Raw genomic sequence first — 20,664 nt, 5'->3', positions numbered from 1 at the left:
GACAGTAGTCAGTGCCCGGGTATGGAGTCTATGATGGAGATCCGCTAGGACGCTCCAGTGCTACGGCACGGAGGGTGCGTTGTAACACACATAGCAAAACATATGAGACCCTATGGAGTAAAAGACCCCATAGCCCATGGAACAAATTGACATTCAAAGGAATTGCACACATTCATGTCCAAGAGTGGGAGAAAAAGAGTGTCACTCTTGGCAGGATGGAAAAAAACAAACTCCAGAAATCCAGCAAAGCTGCTGGGGGACTCACTAGGTTAGGAAATTCAGCCTAAACAGAGAATTCTCCCTAACAAGGAGGAATGTTGATGCTCCTCAACTGAAAATATTCACCAGGTGCTTCTCGACTTGCATCATTTAGAATGCCAGTCCTTGGCACTAAATGATTCCTGCGCCATTGTCTGGGTAAGGCATGAACGTGTCAACTGTGCACATCTTAAGACAGGCACCCTGGGTGAATGATCAGCTGAAGCACACCTATCACTATCTGCTGCTTAAAGACATTCATGCACCGTGTCGCCTTCCAGCCTTTAGCTGAATTGCAAACAGTGGTGTTACATGGATTTTCCTTGCTGTGGGCTTCACACTGCTGTCCTCACTCCATCCATCACCCATTCTCCTATCATCATGGTGTTTCCCATCCACACACTCATGTATTCATCCATGCATGCTTATTCAATAATCTATTCATCCATATCACACACGTATGCATGTATCAGTCCAGACATTCTCATATTATCAGATGCCTTGAAACATTCATTCGTCCAATCGTTCATTCACCCCCAGCGCACCCCCCTTACCCATTTATCTATTTTTATAAACATTCGCTCACCCATCATCCCTCCCTCTATTCATCATTCCTCAGATTCATGTTCATGTATCTACCCCCTCATCCACCCTCTCCCCATTCACTCTGTACTTTCCCCATAACATATGCCCCATCTGCCTAGGTGTCTATGTGTGCCTGACCTCAGAACATGTTTATACCACAGTCAAAACTATTGACTTTGTCAATGCTTGTTCAACACTGTAGTTAATCAGCCATGGAAAGGCATCACGTGGTAGAGTCACTGTGGTCACTCCCAAGGGGGTCGTGCAGTATAAAACAAGCTGAAAATAACAGCACAGCCTTGCTAATTGACTGTTACATTTATGCATAAACTATCTCCTAGTTTCTGCCTGATCTGCATAAATACATTCATAACCAAGTTCAGTTATGAAGAGAAAGCACACATTATTGAAGGAATTTCATTGAAGATATGATGACTGAATTATAAAGATGGTACCAGCAGTAACTCTTAGATATCCTGAAAGAAGACTTTTCGATTCACAACAAAATTACTGGCGGTCATTCTGACTTAGCCCTGACTTAGCCCTGGCTTGTTCTTCATTTTTAAGGAGGTTACTCCTGATGATTGTGAATCAAACTGTTTCCTCTCCAGGAGTAAGTCAGGAGTAATTCGGAGTTACTACCTGTAATGTCTTTGTCTATAGGCATCATAAGTTATTGATTCCAACATGTCTTAGAAAATAAATTCGGGACCACAGTACTCCTAGATTTAAAGCCGTCTTTGGGCAACAGAAATGCCACGAATGCTACAGGAGTCCGTTTATATCCAGTACAGACATTATTTCCTCTCGTTATTTGTACAATGAACAAGTCGCTGCTTGAACAGGCCGGTGGATGTGGGGATACTCCTCCAGTCGATACCCAACGAGATCAAGAAAGGAGAGTGCTCCCAGTATATCTGCGAGATTGCATGATCCCCGACTGCTACTTTTATATTATGTTTGATTGCATTGCATTAGATGTCTTTTAAAGTGGTAGAGTCCCATTTACTAGTCGGTGGATTATACATTGCACTGTATAGAGCTCCAGTGGCTGGCTGAGTCCTTCCTGGTGCATATTGGTTTGGCATCACACCTGAATGCACCAGGCAGGGCACAGCCATGGGATCTTTGTGCTGTGGTTATCAGACGGTGTAAACGCTACCAGGGGGGCTGCCATTACACGTACTTGCAGTTATTTATTTATATACAGGTGGAACAATGCTCTTTTGACCACAAAAGAACGTACAGCAGATAAGAAATCAGATCACATAACCACATAACCCCATAACTCTGATACCTTGTGAGGACATACACAGATTGTTCATTGCTTAAAGAAAAAAGAAAACAAAAAACACATTTTCTTGATGATTTTAAACACCGGGGAAAGTTTGTGGTTGCATGCAAATCAGCAAGCTGTGTTCTTAATGTGTGATAGAAAAGGGATCCCTTCTGAGAAATGTGAGACCAACCCGGAGGTCTAAATGTAATGGATTTCTGCCTTACATAGGACATAATGAAGCGTTAGATCATTTAAACTACATGTTCACCTGGCTAACGTGTATATTATGTGCTCTACCCTTAATGCATAGTTATGTTCATTTCTTGGAAGTGAAATGTACATATTCTGGACATACACACTAGGTGACAGATCAATTGTCAATTATATACTAATAGAGGAACATGCTAGTCTTTAATTTTGAGAAAAATGGAAAGCCGCCACAAGGATATCACCCTCCTTATAACATTCTCTGGCCTCCAGTGTAAGAGGAATAACATTGAACAGTAAGAGAGGGATGGGATGTCTGCCTGTAACATGACTTTAGTCCAGGGGCCGATGACCTTTGACTCTCCGGATGTATTGGACTGCAACTCCCATCTGCCCTAAACAGCGCAGTCACCTGTGAGGAATCACTGGAGTCTTCATCCAAAACATTGGCAGAGCCATAGGTTGCAGACCCTGCTTTAGTGGAAGAACTGTACATGTCACTCGGGGCAAACCCTAATGAGGGGGGAAACATGTCTGTGATTGTTATGCATCTTTGTCATATCCATGAACCTCGGTGAGAACAGGTGTACCAAAGGATCTGTTTTCTTTGTTTCTTTGTTTGGACAATGAATACTGCAACAGCCCTTTTCTAGCCCCGCCTTATGCCCTGGCCTCCTAGCAAAGGCCAAAAAAACAGTAGCTCTTCTTTACATTTCGACCACTAGACTAACCAAATCAAAACAAGAATCAGAAAGCACCAACACGTACATTTTAGTCTGTCTCCTTTAAAGTTGCGTCTTCTGATGCTGAAATGTTACCACGAATCCCATGGAGCCTCATCTCTGACGACACATTTTTGTTGTTTCTCTTGTAGGAATTATTTATTTGGCAGAAGCTCTGAACCACTTGGAAGTGCCCAGCGTGTCCTTGGCCGTCTCTGCTCGGGACGGAGGAGGCCTCACGTCGCTCCAGAACGCCTCTGTCACTCTGAACATCCTGCACACTGCCCTGGCTCCCGCCATTTTTGAGCAGTCTCGTTATACATTTTCTGTCCTCGAAGACGCCCCCGTGGGCAGTACAGTTGGAACCGTGAGGGCGAGAGATCCCTTGAGTAAGCACCCCTGAACTTGCGTTACAAGTGTTTTCTATGTGTGTATGCCCTGGTGTTCTACGTTTTTATCTCCACTCAAAGGTGCTACGATGTTTAACATATTTTGCAGAAAAGCTCAATGAGAGTACGTGCCTGTGACATACACAGAGACCCTCATTATAAGAAGGGCCCATGCGAAAGACGGAAAACATTCGGTTTTACATATGTCCACACTTTTTGAAAACCGAACTGGTGACAGAAGAGCCTGCAAGAGGTAAATAAAGACACACACCAACTGATGCATGACATGCGACAGCCCATACTGCTCAACTCACCCACTGTGGCGAGTGTCGCCTGCCCACGACTCAGTTTACACGCACTGCAAGCCCCATATACTTCAATAGGCTCCTGCACTAAAAATTAAAACCTCGAATTTCATCGCCTTGGAGTATCAGTAGGTTGAGAGGTTTGCAGATCTCCATACAAATGATTCGTTCAGTGTCGGTTGATGATTTTTTAAAATTAATTCACTGAATCAATGTTTAGCTATAGTCGGTTGCGTGCTGTGGCCAGTCCACATTTTCCCATTTTGGGGGTACACAAGATACATACAAAAACCAAAGGGGTGGGAGAAAGCCTTGCTAGATCCTTAATATTTGTGGTCCTTGAAAAGGGCATTGGATACGTGGGATATGCAAAAATAAAAAGGTTGGGAAAAGGTAGAACTGAAACACCATTATTTGAGCTTTTATAACCGCAACACGGACCATGATTCGAACCTGATATGTGTTGTCTTGCTTCTAAGACGAACTCAATGTCCCAGAGCTATCCACCCAGCACTGTTGTTTTCCAATTGAATTATGCTGAATTGCTTGTGGGATGTCAACATCCTTTGTGTTCAACATTAGATAGGAAGATGAATGACTGCCTGTTTGAAAGTACAATTTCACAATGAGTTTAGTTCTTTGTTAAATAATTCTGAGCCATCATTACATAAATATGAATACCTCAATGCTGCCAGAGAGGGGAAAACCTCACTGTCAGCCTTCCCACTATGTTCTCAGTGTTCACAATGGTGATTTCCCCCCTCTGCTGGAGTACATTATTTGCGCAGGGACATGCCACATGCATGTGAAGTTCACCCCATTATCCGCCTACCAGGTCATCTTCTGCATAGTTACGCAATTGCTAAAATAGGCCTTGCTCTCCGGGGCTCACCCAAGCTTCATGATGTGTACCCAGCCTTGGTGGGCTTAGCTGGAGGCAGTGTAACTCTTCAGGGGGCATGACTTTGAGGAATTCGACCATCCGCACGGCAGGTATGCACTCGCCTGGGCTTTTTTGACATTTTGTAAGAAATGGAATAATGGGAGATCAACCCCGGAAAATGTGTGGGGCTAATCCGCACACATTTTCCTATGCTTGCTGCACAATAAACACAAAGTCAAGTGTACTCACGGGGGACACAGCTTACAGGCACAGTCCTCCCTGTCACATTTAGTTGGAATGTGACAGCCACAATGAAAAGCATCAAGAGGAGGAGAGCAACACCTTACTCCTGCCATGACCACCCTAATTACCAAAGGCTCCATGGATCCTCCCGCCCATTGTAGTTCTGTGTGGTGGTAGCACATGCTGATGAGAGTTAATTGAAGCAGGCCTTCGAAGAGGCCTGGTCACAGAACTTACAAAGGGCAGGAAACACCAACACCTTTTTGATATGCATTGTGTCAGCTTGAAGCTAGCTCCCACCCCTCTGTATGAAGGGCAGTGAATGTGAACAACGGTTTACAGTAGGCATCCCTGGCAAGGGGACCCCCTTTCAGAGGAAAGAAACTATGTGATTTGATGGAGACAGAAAGTCTATTCTCAGTGCTGTGGGATGTTTTTATCCACGCATCCGAGCCCTACCTCAAAAACTGTGCAGTACTGACATGGAAAACATCATGATGGCCAGAGCTTCCCAGAAAATGCACAGGGAAATGCATGAAGAATAGGCTGCCACCCATTTTTGCCGATATATGGGCACAGAAGGGCACTGCCTAAAACCACCATTGGACTACCCACATAGTAGTCTGAAACCATTGGGAATGGCAATGCTGATTGCCAAAAGCAACCTAGAATTGTGGGGAATTCATTTTCTTAAATTTCAAAAATGGGTGCAGTACCAGTACTCACCACTATCAGAAAGCCGGCGTTTTAAAACCACCAGATTTTTTTGTTTTGTTTAAAACTGAATAAATGAACCCAAACCATGACAAAGAAAGACTTATTGAGAGGTGGATCCAATGTAAAGTTATATTCTGAAGTGACTTGAATGTTCATAACAAGACTGGCTGAGCTCTGCAGGTCTGCAGCAGCCTAACTGAAACTGGATTTAAAACTACCAAAAATCGAAAATGTTTCAAAGAAATGAGTGACCTACTTTTGAGTGTCACATAGGTTGCAATTGTTTAAATGTCATAGTTTTGAACTTAGAATCAGCATTCTAGCTGCATATGTAAACATTGTCTTGACTTAAACTGGGTAACTAAAAGTGACATTAGCTGGGGCCTGGCTTAAGGAACTGAATTCTGCCCACCAGCTACCCCCGACAGGAGATGAGACTTGCACAACAGCTGTGTTCCCAGGCCTAGCTGCCCTTTTGCTGCTCCCACCAAAAGGGATATGACACTTCCCTGATTGAATTACCTGGGCTCTGCAGGAAATTGAACAAAGCCCTGTCCTGACTCAGGCAAATGTTTTATTACGGGGGCTGTAAAAGTAGCTTCCTCCTGGAAGTAAAGGGGAGGAGCACTGCCTGTGAGAGCAAGCTGGCTTGGCAGAACTGGAAAAACCAGAAATTCAACCTTGTGCTGGGGGGAAACCACACCCCTGTAGCCAGAATATAGTTTTAGAAAAAGATGAATAACTCATAGTACGGACTTGTGAAAATTATTTAAATGATACCATAATTCTTGTGATTTTTCTGCCCACATTTTGAGAGGTTTTTAGAACCGGTGGCATGATCTGGGGGCAAGCTAGCAGTTAAGAGGGTATTACTTAAAATGTATGCATTTTAAAAATCTGACACTTCATCAATTAATGTCCATACTCCTTGCGCACATGTGTGTAAATTTGGGGTAATGTCCGATATTGCGAAACCAGTTAAAAAGTGCAAATGTCGCCATTTCTGAATGCAAGCTCCCAGGAAGAGCAGATTTGGACAGGGTATACCTCCTGTAATGCATGATGGGTGCATGTAATTTCAAACCACTGTGTAGCTATGAAATATGTCTTTTGGGTCAAAATATAGATTGTGTGTAATTTGACAGGGGTGGGTTCTCTGTACCATAAACAGACCTCATCATGATGACACTTCATTTCATTCCCCCAATCAAGGGGAAGAGGATGAAGTGGCCAATGGGCAGTTGAGAGAGGGGCTGGCTAGTGATGCTGCACACACACCCATTTTCAAAACACATAAAAGCAGACAGTCAGGACAGATAAGGACCTTCAAATCCATTTGCTGCGGGATGCTCTGCCGGACCATACCACATCCAGAGATCCAGACTTCAAATCCATCAATCTCCAGAATCCAGAGAGGCTAGAGAGAGAGCAGAGCTGACCCAGACCACTGTTAGCAGAAACAGAGAGCTGACCCAGATCACTGTGAAGTGCCGAGACCAGACCAGAGTCCAGTCTAAAACCTGACCAGATCCGTGGCGAGGCCCATTTATTTCAAAAATATATTGTGAGTAACCAGCAGAACTGTGTAGAACCAATCCCTTAGTTAAAATAATATAATTCAATCTATTTTAATCTAACCAGAACTGCCTCCTAACTGTCACCTGTCATTTTCTAGTTGCTAGCTGTCACTTGTAGTTCCTCTGTAATCGCGAAAAACGCCCGCGCGAATTTTTCCGCAATTTGAAAATTCCTCCACGTGTGAAAACAGCAGCTTCTTGCTAGAACTGTTAGAAAGTCATTTGCAACCTGCCAATCATTCCTAGAATCATTGCTAGAGCGAGCCTGGACTAATATTAACTAGATACCACTCACCCTGAACCTCTAGGGGGAATTAAAAGCATTTTAGCATATTTTTCACTTCATTGCCAGCACATGTAAAAGCATTTTGGGCCTGTGTTTAAAACTCCGATCTGTAGTCTAAGCTTGCTGGGGTGAACTGAATTACATTTGATTGCATTTCTGAGAACTGTGTGCTTTCCTTCCATTTCCTTGCATTGCATAAAGGGGGGAGGGGATTGCCAGAGAAAAGTGATTACATTGTTTTGTTGAAATCATATTGAGTATTTTCTGTATTGCATTTTCATTCAACATTACATCCATCTGAACTTGTATAAAGCATTCTCTACCACCTTATTCTTCTGTTCCTATTCACAAGTGTGCTAGTGCCAGACTATCCATTATTGATTACTGCTCAGATTCAGTGTGATATTCATTTATTAATTTATTATAAAGTGTGATATATATATCTATTGTTTAAATTATCAAATAAACCTTTTAAACTTGCAAAACAGAACTACTTCTTGGCTCAGTGGGGTCAGGAGGATTCCAAGAGAGGGGTGTTATATAGGGGTAGTCATCCAGAACGCATGAACTGGACATAAAGATATATCAATAAGGGTTTCCATTCAGTATCCCAGACTAGGCATTGACTTAGCTGTAGTGTTGAATTGAATCCTCTTACAAATTGGGGGCTCGTAGCCGGGGATTCCGGATTAGATCTATCACTTGTGCAGATTAATACAGTGTGCCAGCTGACCAGATACACATATCCGGTCGGATCACCACGCTGTGTTACGCTGTAAAGCACTCCTCAAAGGAACGCTCTAAGGAAAAGGTCTGTTTTGCAAAAATAAAATACAAACTTCTGTAAGTCAGGAAGGAACTCAAATCTCTAGAATGACGACCTTAGTAGACATGAAAATAGCCAGAGAGCACTTCTTACATAAGTTATTTGTGAGAGGTGAGTGGACTCATCAGGACCAGACGGTCTGGTTGCAAGCAATTGCACCCCAGATCACGGAAACAGGGTCAGATACATGGAGAGACCAGGGTCCCTTACATGTGGCCCTGAGTGAACTATATTTGGCCCCGAAGGCCAAGGATGAGCACCACAAGATTGCCAGGGTAGCGGCATATTTATATTTACATATGGGAGCCATGCAGGACAAATGTGCTGAAGGCCAAGATCTGGCGAGTAGGCAACTGCTGGCATTACAGAAGGCCCAATCTGATCTGGACTCTTCTGAGCAGAGGCTGCAGAGGAGCCAGGAGTCAGAAAATGACAGCAGACAGTATATCATTAAAATAAAAGAGGACATGGATATACTGCAACAGGAAAAGACAGACCAGGATGCCAGAATTCTGGCTTTGCAGAAGGAACGCCAAGACAGTTTGGACTCCCTACTGCAGAGCCAGAAAAAGCTGGAGCAACAGATCAATTTCAACAGGGCATGCACAGAGCAGGCAGCCACCCTGCAAATCCAACTAGACAGAGAGAAAGAGGAGAGCAATAAACTGATCCTGAAAGACCTGGATACCCAGGCAGAGTTTGATCAGGAGCGCCAGAAAGCTGGTGCCTTCCAAAGGCAAAGGGATGACCTGGCGTCACAAATTCAAGCTCTTGGTCAGGAAAGGGACACCTTAGGCCAGGAAGTCTGCCACTTAAGAAGAAAAATGGAAGAAAATCACCTGGCCCACCAAAAGAACACCAGGACTTGCTAGAGCACACCAGGAGGGTGGAGGAGGCTCTGGCAAGACAGGAGCAGGCCAGTAGGGATGGGACTCAGTAGGTAACCCTCCTGCAGCAAAGACTGGCCCAGTGCTCCAGGACCAATCAGGAAACGCAGAGAGAGAATGAGGCCCTCTGCCAGCATAATGATAGGCTCCAGCAACAGGTAGCGATGCAGGAGAGACTGATAGAGTCGAGTAAGGCCTTAACTGAGGAACTGAAAGCGCAGGTTCTTGCATTGCAACAGGGAGCAGGGGCGGATAGAGACCAGGTTCGCTGGGAGAGGGAGACTCATGAGCATAACCTCAGGAGCCTTAGTACCAGAGGCCTTTATATCTCTCAGTCCCTGGACTCTGCCACCCCCATGTCCCCTGGCGCACATGAGCACCGGGCCACAGGGATGGCAGATTATTATCTAGCCAGAAGCATGGGGCTCATAGGCCAGTATCTCCCAGGAATGGATGGGTGGGCATCCGGGTATGGGCACCCAAGCACAGTGCAATTTGATGGGGAGCCCCAGGAGAGTAGGCCCATTAAGGGCATCCTGAAAACCTCTGCCCAGTTAGGTCAGTGGGGGGGGTACCCATCAAATCCTGGCAGCAAGGAGGGATCTGAAGACTCCTCTGAGCGGTACAGGACACAGGAGACCAGGTCCCCACATTCTGCCAGCCATTCCCAGGCTCGCAGAATCCGGGAAAACCTGGAAGAACAGACGGGAACCTCTGGGAGCAGTGCCTCTGAGCCAGAAGATGAATGGACCAGGGTTACCCGGACCAAAAGGGCCAATAAGACAAAAAGGGCCTTGCTTAAGGACCCCTTAAAGCAGATTAAGGCAATAAGGAGTGTCATCACGCCTTATCACAAGAACGCCAAGTATTCTGTTTGGGAACACTTGGAGCTCTATGAGCAAATGATGGAGACTTTTCATTTGAAGGACAGCCAAAGCTGTATTCAATATGTAAAGTGGACCTTCTCACCAGAATACTCCAGTTTCTTTGCGGGGCTGGAGGACCAAAATCATTTAAGATGGTCCACCTATAAGGCAACCATCTTGAAACATTTTTCTACTCATAGAAATCCTCAAGAGGCTCGAAAGGCAGCCTACAATTTACAATGTGGGGAGGATCAGGCCCCACAAGAATTTGTGCTGGAGTTAAAGCATGCTTTTGCACAGACCACAAGAAGGGTGCGCACGGATAGCAGAGAATTTATTAATACGTTTTTCCATGCCTTGCCCAAATACATAATGACCCAGCTCGTGAGGGATTTTCACGAGAAAAGATCTTTAAACTGGGTCATTGAACAGGCAACCCGGATCTATGAGGTGCAGAAGCCAATAGAAAATAAAAATAATGCGCCCAAAAACCCCAAAGCCAACAACACCCCTGCTGCTGCCAAGGTGGCAGAGGTAAAGGTCACCCCCGTTTTAGAGTTGGAGATGGGGGGGCCTAAAAACCTACCTGCACCTAATAATGCTAGGCCCAGAAGGTCCTCAGGCCAGTCACAGACAGGGAGCCAGGGAGGCAGCCCCACAAATGGGGTCCCTCCCTCTCCTGATTATGTAAGTCCCCGTTACAAGGGAAATCGACCCATCCTGGGTTATGTGTGGACTCCTCCAGCCCAAGGGGGGGGGATCCAGCCAAGCACCTAACCCAGGGAACTTCCCTCCTAACTTCCCACAGGAGGGCAGAAATTCTCCAAATCCTGGGCAGAACTTTTTCCCCAGGTATCCACCCAACTTCCAACCCCAAAATCCTCCACCCTTCTTTCCCCAATTCCCTGAGCCCAGACAACCGAATCCGGGAGAGGGGAGGCCAAGGGTGGAGGGGTATCCAAATCTTCCCAACCAGGGGTACTACCAAAGAAGGGATAGCTACCCTTCCCGGGATCAGCCCAGGGGAGAAAACAGGGCCCCGTATCAGCCTGAGCGGGTTTCCCAGTTGGAGCGCCAGGTTCAAAACATGGCGCGGGATCTGGGTCACATACTGAGGGCTCAGCAGAACCCTCAGATCGGCATGCCGGCGCAGAACGCACCCAACTCTGGACCTGGTGCTCCAGAACAATGACGGGGGCAGCACCCCGATAACTCACCAGTTCCCAGGGAGGAGGCACAAAGGGAAGGGGGGTGTAAAGCCTTGGAGGAAGCTTCCTTCCTCACTTGTAAACAGCCCCTGGAAACCCAGGAACCGGAAACAAAATCTCTTGCCCCTGAAAGTCTGCCTCCTAAGGAGCAGAGGGGGGGTAGGAGAAACAAAAGACCCAAACAGACTCAGTTTGAGGAGGAGGTACAGATCTTCCAATTTGAGGGAGAGGGATCCTCAGAGGATCCTGGGAAAAGGATCTTCTCCTTCAGAGAGGGGGGAACTCCTCCCAAAGAAAAATGGGTCCCTAGGGATGCAAATCCAGACTGGGGAGATGTGGAGACTGAGCTACCGCCGCCCACCATCTCATCCCAGAACCAACAGCAAGAAAATCCCCTGGTTCAAACCCATCCTGGTGACTGCCTCCAAAAAGGGGGGGGCGGCCCAGAACCAGAGCCAGGGGAACCCACAATGGCTCTGATCTCCAGTTGCCAACTTTTTCTTTCAGATTCCCAAGGCTCTCCACAGAATTCTGCCCAAATCTCTTTGCTAGCGATGTCCAAAACCAGAAAGTTAGCCCACCAGTTGTCCAAAAATGTGCATTATCTGAGCCCCCTTGAGGATAAGGAGGGAAGATACTATGCCCCGGTACAAGTACAGGGGCAGGGTACAATTTTGGCACTGGTGGACACTGGATCTCAAGCTACCCTTCTGTCCAGAAGGGCCTTTGACGAACTGAATGCAGGAAGGGGAGAGAATTACCAAATTCCTCTCACCTCCCTTCCTGGACAACTGCAGAACTTTGACGGGAAGGAAATTCCCGTTGAGGGGACTGCAGACTTGGACATTAAGATCGGGCGACACAAGTTGAAACACCCAGTCATAGTAGTGACTCCAGAGGGCACCCCTTGTTTACTGGGGAATGACCTCCTGAGGAGGTTGTCACCCTTAATAGATTGCGTAAACAAGGTCCTCTGGACCCTGACTAGCCGACCAATAAAATTAAAACAGAGTGTCAACCATGTTAGTTTAAACGGCACCTGCCACATGGTTGAACAAAAATCTGACCAAGTAGAATTTCACTTCCAGAATAGCCAAATTCCAGACGTGACAGTAATAGCAGTAGGACAACAGACTGGTGATGGAGGGTCCTCTCTATTTCTGAAAATCAACCTTCCTTCCAGTCTAAAGAGGAACTCCACGCTGGAAAGAAACACTCTCAGATTCTATACTAATCCACAATCAGAAACTCCCACTCCTATAGTCCAGAAAGATGTGAAATCAGCTCAGAGCCTGGCTGATATTCAGCAAATTGGAGAGCAGTTGTTCATCCCTGTCCAATTAAATGATGGGAAGGACTCTGTTCTCGCTCGAGTGTGTGTGAACAACGGTAAGAGCTTCATCAGCGAAGCCATGTTCCGCCAACTCCCAAAAGATCCAGCCATTCCCACATTCAAACTGATAGACAAATGGGAAATGGACCTGGAAGCACCTAATTCCAAACAGCTCCTGCCAAGCAGGTGTATGCTCAAAATCTCTATTGGCAACAAGAGCATAGTCCATAATTGTTGGGTCGTGCGAGACGTCACTGCCGCCTTTTACTTAGGCAGTGACATTCTCAATCGCTTTGCCATTAGTTTGGACCTAATAAACTTCAAAGCATGGTCCCGATTAGCGGATAATCCCATGGGCTTTGATGATCCAGAAAAAGCATTTAGGTCAGCTCAATTGCTACCTTATGCAGTTGAAATTCAGATCAAAGAGGAAGTCACCATCCCAGAAAGGACTCGACAATTCTCCCTGGAAGTGAAAGCTAAAAGAGGACAATATTTGCAAAACCCTGATGCTTACATACATCTAAATGCTTCTCTCCAACAGCAAGGGTTAGGGGTAAACCCAACACCATTAGTCAACATAGAACATGACACCATTCCAATAGAGGTGGATAACAGCGACTTAAAGAGTATTATTCTAGCCGCAGGCACCATTATTGGAATGGCGGTTGATGACCGACATTTTTCCATAGATTTAGGTAATGAACTGTTAGGGCCAATCCCCAAGGACTGCTTTGACAGTGACAGTGATGACAATACAACACCAGACAGGATTTTTACCCGGCATGGGGGGAACTTCCTGGTGTACACTTCTTGCCCTTATGGTAAGGAAGATGTGACTTGTGACTTCAGGAGGGATGAGGTGATTTTCCAGGTCCATGAGGGCTGCCTTTCCCACCTGAAGCCTCCAGTCCAAATCAGCACTCTGACCAGGGACTTCTCCACCCAGCTGGAGGAGGTCGCTGAAATAGCCAAACCAGAAGTCTTTCCAGGCTTCAGGCAGATGGTGGAAGAGAGAGTCAACCTAGCTGATGTCTGTGTGACTCTGGAACAAAAGCAAAAGTTGAAACAAGTTTTCTTGGATTTCCAAGATCTCTTTGCGGTAGACTCATATGACTGTGGTCGCACTGACATCCACACAACAACAATCCCCACGGACCCTGGCATGACTCCTGTGTTTGTGAAGCAATATCGTTTGCCTCTCGCATCAATGGAGTCCCTTACTGAAATAATTAAGAACCTTGAGTCCCGGGGAATAATCCGTCCAGTCCACAGCACCTTCAATAATCCGGTGCTGGGAATATTGAAGCCAAACGGCCAGTGGAGACTCTGCGCCGACCTCAGGGAGCTCAACAAACGGGTCCATACTTCCCGATGGCCTCTGCCCTACATTGACCAAGGGCTGGCCCAGATCCAGGGGTCACAGGTATTCACTGCAATAGACCTGACCAATTGATACTGGACCGTGCCTGTCAGCAGGGAGGACCAATACAAACTGGCTTTTACCTTTGGGGGCCAGCAGTATACATGGACCCGGACTCCCTTCGGATACCTCAACTCCGGCAATGAATTCAACATTTTCCTACATAAGGCCATGCCCGACCTGGGTGCGAGGGGTAACCTGGCTTATGTAGATGATGTCCTCATCAAAAGTTCATCTGTGGAGGAACACATAGCGGAGATCCGTTATGTTCTGACACAGTTGAGGGCCGCCGGAGCAAAACTTTACTTTCAGAAAGTACAGTGGTGTAGAACCCGTGTTAATTTCTTGGGGCATGAGATTACTCCTCAGGGTCTCTGTCCCCAGGAAAAGAAAGTGGAAGCACTTCAGAAACTGAAAGACCCCACAACTCTGCGGGAACTAAGGAGCCTCCTTGGACTGACTAACTACAGCAGAAAGTTCATTGAGGGCTACGCAGAGATCACCAGACCCCTGATTCATCTCTTGAAGGGGGGGGTCAAGTGGGAATGGGGTCCAGAACAATCCGAGGCGGTAAAACAACTCAAGAGAAGCCTCTCACAAGCGCCTTGCCTAGCTTACCCTGTCAGAAACAAGGAGTTCTTCCTGGAGACGGGGTTCTCTAATACGTGCTTGACAGCAGTATTATACCAAAAGCATGACACGGTCAATAAAGTAATCTCCTATGCGAGCAAAACTTTATCCTCTGTGGAGGAAAAATTCAACGATTGTGAGAAGGCACTCCTGGCAACGGTGTGGGCAATGAAGAATTACCGCCCGTTTATCCAGGGGGAACACATCATAGTGGAGACTCCACACCAGCCTCTGCAATATCTCCAAAGTGACAGAATCCGGGCCGGAATTGTGAGTAATTCCCGAATTACTTCCTGGATTCTATCAATGCAAGGCTTTCCTGTGGAGGTCAGATATGGCCAACACAAGAAGAGTCCCCTCGCGCAAGGTCTGGCTGACTTGCATGATTGTGCCAGAGAAAACTGTCTCGAGGACGAAAGTCTAAAAATCAAGGACAACATGGAGGCATACCTTAATTCCCCACACAAAGTCTTTGAAGAAGACAAGTGTGAGGGAATGCCCACTGTGTATGTGGATGGATGCTCTTTCCATGTTGACAACAACGGGGAGAAAGAACTGGTAGCCGGCGTAGGGAATGCATGGGTGAATGAGTCCCCAGAACCCTCCGCTGGATACAAAATTGGTCCCCGAAGTAGTCAGGTGGCAGAATTGATGGCTGTGCATCAGGCCATCCTCACTGCTGTCCAGCATCAACTCCACGAACTGGTCATAATCACAGATTCGGATTATGTATGGAACGGGTTCGTGGAGCACCTGGTTAATTGGAAAACCAGAGGCATGTTATGTGCTAATAACAAACCCTTGAAACATGGGAAGTTGATCCAAAACATTGATGATCTGGTCACCTCGAATGAGATGACCATCTATTGGAAAAAGATCAAGGGTCATTCCAAAGTAGAGGGACCAGACAAAACTGGAAATGACTTAGCTGATCAGTTGGCCAAAACCGGGGCCATCCAAGGGGATCTAATTGAGATTGAGTCCCTGTTGGGGGAAATCCAGGTCACTGCTATCACTAGGTCCCAGACAAATGCTCACAACGACCTTTCAATTGCACAATGGAGTAAGGAGACCCCTGATGCTGATTTAATTACAGCTCAGAAAGGGGATCCAATAATTGGTAAATTTTACCAACACCTTGAGGACCCTGAGAACTTTCCCCTGACGGATACCGATTACATTGGGAAAGAGGACCTAAGAGTGTTGATGAAATGTCCAAAAATGTTCCGAATCCAAGACGGTTTGCTGGTAAGGAAATCCAAAGCTGGCCACGATCAGTGGGTAGTTCCTACCTCATTCCGAAGCCTGATGTTAAGTCACGCCCATGATGCGGCCACCGCCGGTCATAGGGGGTTTCACACAACATTGGAAATCTTAAGAGAGGTTGCATACTGGCCACACATGGGGCAGGACCTCGACCAATACTTGAAGGGGTGTCTTGTATGTGCACAATTTCAGCCATCATCCCTCACGCACCGTGCGCCTCTCCAAAAGAGGGGGATGACCCTGCCATGGTCAGATTTACAAATCGACTTTGTAGGCCCGGTGATTCGCTCTGCTAGGGGGAATAAGTACATGTTGACTGTGACATGCTTGTTTACCAAGTGGGTGGAATGTCTCCCAGCCCCAAATTGCAAGGCAGAAACTGCAGCTGCCCTGATGATTAACCACATCTTTTCCCGTTTTGCTCTACCTCAAAGGATTGAGTCAGACAGGGGTAGCCACTTCACCAGTGAAGTAATGACAAAGATGTGGGAAATACTGGGGGTCAAAAGGAAGTTGCATATTGCTTACAGGCCAGCTTCTTCTGGGGCAGTAGAGAGATATAACCAAACCATTGTGAGCATATTAAAGAAGTTTGTGGCAGATTCTGGGCCAAGTTGGGATATCCGATTACCTCTGGTCCTAATGGCCATCAGATCTACCCCTTCATCTGCAACCAAAATGTCACCATTCGAGTTGATGACTGGACGCAAGATGGTGCTTCCTCAGCATTTGCTCCACAGGACCCAAGAGCAGACACTGATAAATGCCTCCACAACTCATGAGTATGTGGAGAATTTAAGGAAACACCTTCAACAGGCTTTTGCTTATGCTCAGCGGAATCTAGAAAGATCAGCTGATAGCATGAAGACCCACTATGACCTGAAAACTTCCAGGAAGGAATATCAGGTGGGGGACCGGGTCTATCTATACAATTTCCAAAGGAACCAGGCCAAACAGCGAAAATGTTTGCCTACATGGAAAGGACCCTTTGAGATTATAGACAAAATCTCCCCTGTGGCCTACAAGATCCGCATCCCCAAAGGCGGTTTGGCAGAGGGGGAAGACAAGTGGGTCCACATTAACCAGTTGAAGTGTTGCCATCCCAGGCACACTCTGCAACAACTGGAGGAATCCTCTGGAATCCTAGAGGGTACTGTCTCAGATTAATTCAGTTCTAACTTAAACTATCCTACATATCGCCTATCAAATTCTGAGTTTCTCAATGTGGGTGTTTTGGTTTTTGAATGCAAAAAGAAATGTGCATGTTCATATGTTTTGACTATAAATTTATATGCCACCCCACTATATCAATGGTGGGGGAGAAATGTCCATGAATAGGTATTGCCGCTCTTCCTTTGTCATCCTAGGAGAAAGAAAACCTGGAGACCGGCCAAGGAGGATGATCCGGAGACTGGGAGGATGACGCAAGGAGGCCCGGGGTACCGCCCAATATTCCCATCAGGACCGGCGAGGAGAACCGATCGATCCGACCGGATGGAGGAAAAGATGCTGAACTGTGCCATCTATTGGAAGAAGATGAGGAAACATCCCAGGTCTTGCGAGTCCCATCAGTGAAACAGAATGGCCATCGCAAGAGGGGGGCTTGTGGGATGTTTTTATCCACGCATCCGAGCCCTACCTCAAAAACTGTGCAGTACTGACATGGAAAACATCATGATGGCCAGAGCTTCCCAGAAAATGCACAGGGAAATGCATGAAGAATAGGCTGCCACCCATTTTTGCCGATGTTATGGGCACAGAAGGGCACTGCCTAAAACCACCATTGGACTACCCACACAGTAGTCTGAAACCATTGGGAATGGCAATGCTGATTGCCAAAAGCAACCTAGAATTGTGGGGAATTCATTTTCTTAAATTTCAAAAATGGGTGCAGTACCAGTACTCACCACTATCAAAAAGCCGGCGTTTTAAAACCACCAGATTTTTTTGTTTTGTTTAAAACTGAATAAATGAACCCAAACCATGCCAAAGAAAGACTTACTGAGAGGTGGATCCAATGTAAAGTTATATTCTGAAGTGACTTGAATGTTCATAACAAGACTGGCTGAGCTCTGCAGGTCTGCAGCAGCCTAACTGAAACTGGATTTAAAACTACCAAAAATCGAAAATGTTTAAAAGAAATGAGTGACCTACTTTTGAGTGTCACATAGGTTGCAATTGTTTAAATGTCATAGTTTTGAACTTAGAATCAGCATTCTAGCTGCATATGTAAACATTGTCTTGACTTAAACTGGGTAACTAAAAGTGACATTAGCTGGGGCCTGGCTTAAGGAACTGAATTCTGCCCACCAGCTACCCCCGACAGGAGATGAGACTTGCACAACAGCTGTGTTCCCAGGCCTACCTGCCCTTTTGCTGCTCCCACCAAAAGGGATATGACACTTCCCTGATTGAATTACCTGGGCTCTGCAGGAAATTGAACAAAGCCCTGTCCTGACTCAGGCAAATGTTTTATTACGGGGGCTGTAAAAGTAGCTTCCTCCTGGAAGTAAAGGGGAGGAGCACTGCCTGTGAGAGCAAGCTGGCTTGGCAGAACTGGAAAAACCAGAAATTCAACCTTTTGCTGGTGGGAAACCACACCCCTGTAGCCAGAATATGGTTTTAGAAAAAGATGAGTACGGACTTGTGAAAATTATTTAAATGATATCATAATTCTTTTGATTTTTCTGCCCACATTTTGAGAGGTTTTTAGAACCGGTGGCATGATCTGGGGGCAAGCTAGCAGTTAAGAGGGTATTACTTAAAATGTATGCATGTTAAAAATCTGACACTTCATCAATTAATGTCCATACTCTTTGCGCACATGTGTGTAAATTTGGGGTAATGTCCGATATTGCGAAACCAGTTAAAAAGTGCAAATGTCGCCATTTCTGAATGCAAGCTCCCAGGAAGAGCAGATTTGGACAGGGTATACCTCCTGTAATGCATGATGGGTGCATGTAATTTCAAACCACTGTGTAGCTATGAAATATGTCTTTTGGGTCAAAATATAGATTGTGTGTAATTTGACAGGGGTGGGTTCTCTGTACCATAAACAGACCTCATCATGATGACACTTCATTTCATTCCCCCAATCAAGGGGAAGAGGATGAAGTGGCCAATGGGCAGTTGAGAGACGGGCTGGCTAGTGATGCTGCACACACACCCATTTTCAAAACACATAAAAGCAGACAGTCAGGACAGATAGGGACCTTCAAATCCATTTGCTGCGGGACGCTCTGCCGGACCATACCACATCCAGAGATCCAGACTTCAAATCCATCAATCTCCAGAATCCAGAGAGGCTAGAGAGAGAGCAGAGCTGACCCAGACCACTGTTAGCAGAACCAGAGAGCTGACCCAGATCACTGTGAAGTGCCGAGACCAGACCAGAGTCCAGTCTAAAACCTGACCAGATCCGTGGCAAGGCCCATTTATTTCAAAAATATATTGTGAGTAACCAGCAGAACTGTGTAGAACCAATCTCTTAGTTAAAATAATATAATTCAATCTATTTTAATCTAACCAGAACTGCCTCCTAACTGTCACCTGTCATTTTCTAGTTGCTAGCTGTCACTTGTCTTTTTGTACTTTAAAATTTCAAATCTGAAAAACGACCTTTACCATATCGCTCATATCTCCGTGACCGTTTGTCCTAGAGACTTGCAGTAACTTTCATCTGGAAGCTGAGATCCTAGGCTGTCCTAGGACCCCAAAACGATAGTTCCTCTGTAATCGCGAAAAACGCCCACGCGAATTTTACCGTGATTTGAAAATTCCTCCACATGTGAAAACAGCATCTTCTTGCTAGAACTGTTAGAAAGTCGTTTGCAACCTGCCAATCATTCCTAGAATCATTGCTAGAGTGAGCCTGGACTAATATTAACTAGATACCACTCACCCTGAACCTCTAGGGGGAATTAAAAGCATTTTAGCATATTTTTCACTTCATTGCCAGCACATGTAAAAGCATTTTGGGCCTGTGTTTAAAACTCCGATCTGTAGTCTAAGCTTGCTGGGGTGAACTGAATTACATTTGATTGCATTTCTGAGAACTGTGTCCTTTTCTTCCATTTCCTTGCATTGCATAAAGGGGGGAGGGGATTGCCAGAGAAAAGTGATTACATTGTTTTGTTGAAATCATATTGAGTATTTTCTGTATTGCATTTTCATTCAACATTACATCCATCTGAACTTGTATAAAGCATTCTCTACCACCTTATTCTTCTGTTCCTATTCACAAGTGTGCTAGTGCCAGACTATCCATTATTGATTACTGCTCAGATTCAGTGTGATATTCAATTATTAATTTATTATAAAGTGTGATATATATATCTATTGTTTAAATTATCAAATAAACCTTTTAAACTTGCAAAACAGAACTACTTCTTGGCTCAGTGGGGTCAGGAGGATTCCAAGAGAGGGGTGTTATATAGGGGTAGTCATCCAGAACGCATGAACTGGACATAAAGATATATCAATAACGGTTTCCATTCAGTATCCCAGACTAGGCATTGACTTAGCTGTAGTGTTGAATTGAATCCTCTTACAGTGCAAAACTTCAAGGAAGTACTGCCCTTTGATCAAGAGCCACAGAGAGCTCAATTGACCAGAGAGACACTTTGATCCACAACAGGCAGGAAGATCGGTGGGACTTAGTGGTACATGCTGTCATTGCTTACCTTTCCTGTTGCAAAGCACTCTGGTTATGACCTAACGCATAACAGAAGATTGTTGATGGGGACACAGGATTGGTTCATTAAGGTAGGCTTAG

The 20,664-nt window shown here is 45.7% G+C and overlaps 1 protein-coding gene across 1 annotated transcript in view; it reads left to right on the top strand.

Moving 5' to 3' along the window:
- DCHS2 (dachsous cadherin-related 2) overlaps positions 1–20,664 on the top strand; it is a 1,925,309-nt gene that overhangs the window by 1,100,297 nt on the left and 804,348 nt on the right. The window contains exon 4 of the mRNA XM_069631304.1: positions 3,204–3,440. Coding sequence (XP_069487405.1) covers positions 3,204–3,440 — 237 coding nt within the window. The remainder of the gene's footprint in view (positions 1–3,203; positions 3,441–20,664) is intronic.

The sequence above is a fragment of the Ambystoma mexicanum genome, chromosome 6q (genome assembly GCF_040938575.1).
Source record: "Ambystoma mexicanum isolate Mex_15411 chromosome 6q, UKY_AmexF1_1, whole genome shotgun sequence".
Taxonomy (NCBI): domain Eukaryota; kingdom Metazoa; phylum Chordata; class Amphibia; order Caudata; family Ambystomatidae; genus Ambystoma; species Ambystoma mexicanum.
Note: the sequence above shows the minus strand (reverse complement) of the source record. Positions and strands in the feature narration are given on the sequence as shown.